General features: G+C 26.5%; 1 protein-coding gene and 1 long non-coding RNA gene across 2 annotated transcripts; both read left to right on the plus strand.

Moving 5' to 3' along the window:
- The first annotated feature begins 3,834 nt into the window (after positions 1 to 3,834).
- LOC112686877 lies at positions 3,835 to 4,867 on the plus strand. The gene is made up of 3 exons (XR_003148929.1): positions 3,835 to 4,435; positions 4,570 to 4,605; positions 4,763 to 4,867. It is a non-coding gene; the product is annotated as an uncharacterized LOC112686877 (long non-coding RNA).
- A 689-nt stretch (positions 4,868 to 5,556) lies between these two features.
- On the plus strand, positions 5,557 to 7,394 carry LOC112686879. The gene is made up of 4 exons (XM_025559341.1): positions 5,557 to 5,588; positions 5,648 to 5,790; positions 5,872 to 6,855; positions 7,096 to 7,394. The coding sequence occupies exons 1-4, from the start codon at positions 5,557 to 5,559 to the stop codon at positions 7,392 to 7,394; spliced, it is 1,458 nt and encodes a 485-aa protein (XP_025415126.1).
- Positions 7,395 to 7,685: the final 291 nt, after the last annotated feature.

Below are 7,685 nucleotides of genomic sequence, written 5' to 3' on the forward strand. Positions count from 1 at the left end.
GCTTCTTTTATTAATCATTAATCATGTCAACAAAAAATATTTCACACATACGCTCATTGTGAAAAAAATTAATTCTCTAATAAAGTAAAAAAAAAAAAAAAAAAAATTTGTAAAAAACGTTATTTTAAAGTTAATTATAAAAGTAAAATGTATGGTCTGTTCAAAGTTGAAATAATATTAAATGAAAACTATATAATGTCAAATAATACCTTCTACAGGCTCTAAAAATTTCTCATAGGAAAAACATTATAGGAAATGATACAAGGGCTCAAAATTGTAGTCCTCCCCTCTCCCCCAAATATAAATTTTCTGGATACATTCCTACACTCGCGTGTCTACGTCCTAACTATGCTCGGTGACTTTTCGATCATACTATGTAATTGCGCTGAATATAACGGTGAAGCGTATCTATTTTTACGGCCATCTTCAGTCATCCACTACACACGTCCGCCATCCGAAGGTCAAGTGAGCAATGATATCCTGCAGTAGAGAAGGAAAAACGTCTATACGTGAGGCTGTATATTATCTGCGGCGACGATTATCTCGAGATTTATGACGATCTATAAACGTCGTGCGACACTCGTAATGGTATCGTTTCACCCGTTTAGAATTTAATGTTTATACTTTTCGTGAATCGTACACACACACACACACACACACACACACACATATACAAACAAACGAGATTTAAGGTAGTCCTACATGTTTCGAAAACATCTAATCATCCCTGTACAGTATGCACTGCACACATTATATTGGATAGTCTGCAAGTACAGTAGTACAGAATAACAATCAACGTGTATAATCCCAGACGTATTGTATGTATATGCAGTGTAATCGAATACACGTGAGGGTCGATTGTCGTTTTATATTGCACCATCATCATACACGTGCTACGGTTATTGAACTGACTTATATTATTTAGATCAAACTATTATATATATATATATATATATATATATATGTACTCATGTCCCTTTATGTACATTGATTTCATAATGGATACAGATGAACCGTACGTATTGTTCAGCGTACAAGCGGTAATATTGGTTTTTTTTCTTACATTTTTGTTTAAATAACTAGCACATTCATTTAACTGTATAGAATATCGTAAAATACTCCAGAAACTTAAATTAGCCGATCCAACCAATTTATTGAATGAATTGTGTCATCCTTCGCTAAAATGTTTTGTCCTATAAGAATTTTAATTCAAATTAATTTTAATTAAATTAATAATTATTAATTGTTTGATTTTTTTGAATCATTATCCATAGTCGTTTTCCATTTCTTGGGAAATATAAATTGCATACTTTTGGATTCTTCCGGATCAGTTTTACGACGTGCTCGATGAATAATCTTACATGTAGAATCAATATTTCCTATTTTTTGCGTACATTTTTTGTAACAAAAACAATAATTATCTTATAAATCATATAATAATATATCAAATTTTTAATTCTAGTATTACCTACATTGATATACGTATGAAAATAGCGTTAATATATGGTAGATATAACAATTATGTCAAAAAAGTATTTATCTTAACATTTTTGTGGTTGACACAAATGCCAAGATGAGATAAAACGAATAAGTATTGTATACATTTTTTTTCTTTTCTGCATAGTATTAAACTTTAATTATTTTATATAAATATAATAAAATATTTAATATATACATTATATTTAGATTAAAAATCATACTAATATCATTACTTTCATAAGTTACAAACAGAAGAATTTGATTTGTTGATTCTTTACTTTTAATAGCTCGAATTTTCATATTAGTGCAAGGTTTTTCAACTCTAATACTTTATTGCTATCACTCAGATCATGATTATGATCAGTATATTTTGTAAATAATTCATACTATGACGTAAATAAAAAAAAAGTATTTTAAAAAATAATTATGATATACCTATTATAAAATAATATGATTTTTATTTTATAACCCATCGGTTCATAAAGGTTTGTAGTAACTTTACTTGTACAAGTCAATTTTAAACACTTCCAACGAATATATAATTTATTTATTCTTAAAATGGTATAATCATAACCATATTGAAAAATGTTTGGATTTAATTTAGCAGTTTTGTTTTAGTTTATAGTGTATTTTAGAGTGTATAGGTTATGTTAAACTGTGTCACCCAACTCATGTCTCATACTGATAGCAATCACGATTCACAATCTAAAGTTTTTAGTAATTTAATTAAATATATCTTGTAAAATATATTTCCCGGTTTATTATCACCATACAAAGTGCCCGCGATCTATTTCTACTAATTTATTTATAAAGTGTCCACGGTATGCTATTCAAATAATAAATAGTACAAAGTGTCTGTTTACCGTTTTTCGTTCGTATTATTCGCTCTTGTGTTTCGCCCCTTTCTTGTTAATTGTGTTTGCATATAAGTTTTATGCATATTATATATATATATATATATATATAAGTTCCAACACTGCTAGAGTATCTATAACGCATAAAGGACACATATTTGACGAGATAAACTCCTGAATAATAAGTATATGGTAACTCTGAACTTAGATAATTAGCATAAAATACAATTAATCAATGCACATATAGTATAAGAAACAAAAATAAAACCGAGGCATCAAGCCATCCATGATTTGTAAATTACTCAATCAATCGCTTATAGAATCTTGATATTCGAGCTTAACATCTTCTAATAAGAAAAAAAGTATACACACGTATAATTATAATGTAATACATATCGTTTAAAAAATAATGTATTTATATACATATACACCACGATAGATATTTATTTATAAACGTGTGGTTTTAATTATGTTACCACGTAATTATGCTAACAAATATTTCAAACATTATTCTGTTATAAAATTATAAATTTTTTTTTAATTATAAATCATGAAATAATGTTCTGTGGATAAAATATAACGAGTTAAAATTTAAAAAAAGCCAATGAAGGTAAAATAATCTTAAAAAAATCATTTTATACAACATATACTACTCGAGTATTAATTATTAATCTACGTACACAATATATCCCTTGTGTATCGCATTAAAATTCATCGCATAGCATTTGAATACCAACGTATTTTCTCAATTATTTTGAGTAGAGTGTAACGTGAAAAAAAAATCTCAGAAACACAGTTTTAACATTTTTTGATTAAAATACATATTTTTTCAAAATTACAACATCAATTAAACTGCTAGATGTTACAAGAGGAGATTTTATAGATTCTTAGTAATTATTAGATTAAATTTAAAACCATTTTTTTATCAATTGTGAATAGTTACATTTGAACTTTAAATATTATTTTCAATGATTCTAAAATAGTCTTATTGTGTATAAGAATAACGTACAGAAACATATAGAACAATTTTAAGTTTGATTGAATTCAACACGTGCCTCAAAGCACTCGGTGCTTTTCAAATTGCTTCTTTGTAAAATTGCTCATTATTTCATTGTTAATGGTACCTAACTCATTATAATTATTTCACATAAAAACATCGTAGATTATAATTAATATAACGCAATATTTTTTAAGGCTATATAACTATCTTATACAGGTGCAATTACTTAATTATTTTATCAAACCAAAATTCTTTATGATATTCTAAATATGATATATTTAAAATATTTTATTAATAGCACTTTTTCCCATTATTAATATTTTATATTAAAAAATGCAAAAGGAACTATTTAATATTATAATTAATTAATTAATTAAATCAATTAAATAATTATATCAAAATAAGTCTATTATGTTTATCTTATATTATAAAACGGTTATAAATGCAAGTTTTTATTAACACAAAATAAAGAAAATATACATCTTATTCAGCTTGGTACGACGATACTTCTATTTATAACTTTTAATAAACAAATAACAATGTAATATGAATAATAATACCATTTAAATGCAGGTCATCGTTTGGTCACCGGGTGGTGGCTGGCGAGTTTTTTGTAGTATTGTGTATTTGTGTTCTAGTGTTCATTGTACATTTATGTAGATGTGTAAAATCATATCAGTATGGGTGAGCATAGATATACCATATACATCCAAAAATAACAATAATTATTTTTACGCGAGTATTTCCGATTGCTGACTGACGAGTGACGAAGTGACGACGTGCACACTGCTGCTCGAGTACAAACGCTACACATTACAAACTGTAGTCTTGTCTATAATAGTATTCTTGTCTAGTATGGTCTACTAGTCTGTATTAAGACATATTATAATAGCGCGTTATTCCTTATATTGGATATATTTACGCTTTTTATTTCTGTTTGTAAACATTTTAAATAATGAATTCTAAGAAGCCAAAATGTGGAGCTGCAAAAGAACGCGAAAAAAAAATTAATTTACAAATTGTAGCCCAATCATATCAAAACATATTAGATGTATTTAAAAAAACAAAACCTAGTGGCAATGAGTCGAATAATGAAAATCCAGTAAGTATTTATTTTATAATTTTAATTTACACATTTACCTACCTAATGTAAAAATATTTAGTTATTTATTACACACATAATATACGACATTAATATTAGCATATTAATTAGGTTTATATTTGTTTACATTTTAGTGTGATCAAATAAATATAGCTGCAGAGAAGTTATAGGTAAGTTTCTTAATATAACTATCAATTTTCAATTTTTAATGAAATAATTCAACTTTAAAAAAAAAAAATGAATAAAAATGTGTTTATTATTTATGTGTTAATTATTTATTATACGCCTTTTCTATTTAGCATATTAGTATATTATTTTAAATTTTAGTGTGTTAGGAATTCTACTGCTATAGTTCAAAACGAGCATGATTTAATAAGAAATATTGGTTCAAGTTTAGCATTTACTGTGACTAAAAATCAAACAGGCACAGCTACAGAAAAATCATTGGTAATGTTTTTAATATTATTAACAGTTAAATATATTGGTTTTAAATACTTGTTATTCTTTAGAAAATACACTTAAAAAAACAGTGCTTGTGGCCCAGGCCCCCCCCAAAATTTTTATAAAAATATGCTACAGTATTCTTTCTAATTATATCCAATTCAATAAATCATTTAAACCTTCAATTTTTTTTTTTTTTACACTTTTACATTCGTTTTCTACCTTATTTCTAATCCAAGCACTTCTTAAAAATGACAAAACTGTGTTATAAAAAAAAAAAGAACATTGTTATATATAAAACAATAGTTAATTGAATTAAAGTTAATAGTTAATGTTATAATTAAGGCTATGAATTTAGTGCACTAAAAAACCTTAAATAATGTATTGAAAATGTCAAAAATTATAGTATACAATGCACTTAAAATGGTCTTTAATTAAATTTTTATATCTATATTGATATTAGTATATTATATTCTATATCATTAAATTGATTGAAACTTATATTTTAGGAAGTGGAATCTCTTGAGTATCATTTGCCACCTAATGAAGAGTTATTTAAACTAGACAACAATGCTGATATCCTAAAAAAATAAACTTTGTTAAACAACATCCTATTCAGCCATCATTTTTCAGTAATATTCAACTAGATCTACAAAAGCTTTATTTTAGAAAGACACAAGATGACAAAAAAATTGCACGAAAGTGGTTATCAGTGCTATGTGTTAATAATGAGCTCAAAGCTATATACTGTCCGATTTGCATTGCTTTTAGTTCATCTGCTACTACATTTTCTAACGGTTGTAAAAATTTCAAACATATTCATGAAGTTGTTAAAATACATGAAGAATCATCAACTCACAGGCACTCAGTAGAAGCCTTTATTCAATCATCTAATGATAAATCTATTGAATTTGGTACAATAATAATTTAATGGCAATAAAAAAAAAATCAAATTCTAGATAATATTCATGTTTTAAATGAAGTTTTTGAAATAGTTAAATTTCTCGGTCGTCAAAATTTGCCATTCAGAGGTCCTAAAAACTCTGAAAGCTTATATAAGTGGGACGATGAAGACAATTTGAACAATGGAAATTTTTTGGAGTTGGTGAAGTTTACAGCTAAACGTAATGCTACGTTATACAAACATTTGAATTCCGCTATAGAGAACAGCAAACGCAGAAAAGTAAACTTAGAAAAGAAATCATTAACTTCTTGTGGTAGGGGTTCACTGGTAACTTTACTGTTTAAAACTACCGTGAATAAAGTTGTTTTATCTATCATGAAGTCAATAAGGGATAGAATTAAATTGGAATCGGGTGAACAAAATTTCAGTTTACAAATTGATAGTACACAAGGTGTTGGTGTTTTAGATCAGGCTGCAGTGTGCATACGGTACATTTATGAAGGTAAAGTAAAAGAAAGACTATTTGCTTTATTAAAAGTGGTTGATTCATCAGGAAATGGCTATTATAAAATGTTAAAAAAACTTTTTTCTGAATATTCCATTAAGTTTGATCGTATTATTGGTGAATCATTTAACGGTACAACAAACATGAAAGGAGAGTATTCAGGTTTACAATCTAAGATTAAAAGTCAAGAAAACCAAAAAAGCATTTATATATGGTGCTATAGTCATGTGCTTAACTTATGTGTATGTGATACATGTAGAAATATGGAAGCTAAAAAACTGTTTGGATTTTTGAATGGATTATCAACATTTTTTAGTGAATCTTATAAACGTATGCACGTATGGTTACATGAAATTGATTCAAGTTTGGGATCAAATAAATTGAAAAAGCTTCAAAAAATAAGAGAAAACAATACGCGATGGTGGTCTCGAAAAAAAGCTCTGTTTTGGATTTTTGATTGTGATAAATGTCTTTTTCCTATAGTTATTAGTGCTTTACATCATATTTCTATTTCCAAAAATTTTGAACCTAAAGTTTGTTCAGAAGCATCTTCTTTATTAGATAATTTATGTAATTTTAAAATAATTCTCACAGCTCATATATTTTTGAAAATCTTTAAAATTATTGGACCAACGTCACGTTATCTTCAGACAAGAGGTATAAATTTATTATCAGCTTGGAGTATGATAGATTCTGTAAAACTATAAATTGGACAAATTGACTTTGACAGTATTTTAGAATGTTCTATACATTTTTCGAACAATATGAACAACTTACTTAATAGTATGAATCTTCCTGAAGATTGATTAGTATCATCTTCTTCTTTACCTGTTACTAAGAATATCAGGAAAAAAAGAATATATGATGAGCTATGTGAAGATGAAACACCGGAGTTATCATTAAACAAGTTCAGAGTTGAAACATATCAAACAATAATTGACCAGATTACTAATAGTCTAAATGAACGTTTCACCGATAATAATCAATTGATAGCAGATGTTCAATACTTGATCCCTAAAAATTTTAAACAAATAGAACAAATGCCAAATACAGCTTTAAAACACTTGGCAAATTTAGCAAATTTAGACCATGAACAACTTTGTTTATAACTTAAAAATGTTTCTAAAGTATATCCAAAATTAAAAATATCTACAATAGATAAAACCAAACAAATCTACTGTCAATTTGATACTGATTCAGATATAGATAACGATGAAGACAATATATGTTCTGATACAGAATTTTCTTATGAGTTAGCTTGTACTTTTTGTTTATTCAAAAATAATTTTATTAATATTTTTTTTTTAAATTTATGTTTGATTTCAGGTAATAACAAAAACATCATACATGACACTAACAATTGCCTACCATGTGTATATAAACTGTTATACAATTTAAAA

Source organism: Sipha flava, unplaced genomic scaffold, assembly GCF_003268045.1.
Source record: "Sipha flava isolate LNK unplaced genomic scaffold, YSA_version1 327_pilon_pilon, whole genome shotgun sequence".
Taxonomy (NCBI): domain Eukaryota; kingdom Metazoa; phylum Arthropoda; class Insecta; order Hemiptera; family Aphididae; genus Sipha; species Sipha flava.

Bases quoted from the DNA above. Each gene is read 5' to 3' on its own strand.
- LOC112686879 (XM_025559341.1), top strand. From the start codon at position 5,557: ATGACAAAAAAATTGCACGAAAGTGGTTATCA. The intron at 5,589-5,647 runs GTGCTATGTGTT...CATTGCTTTTAG, and splicing joins TTGCACGAAAGTGGTTATCA to TTCATCTGCTACTACATTTT. The intron at 5,791-5,871 runs GTACAATAATAA...TTTTTGAAATAG, and splicing joins TGATAAATCTATTGAATTTG to TTAAATTTCTCGGTCGTCAA.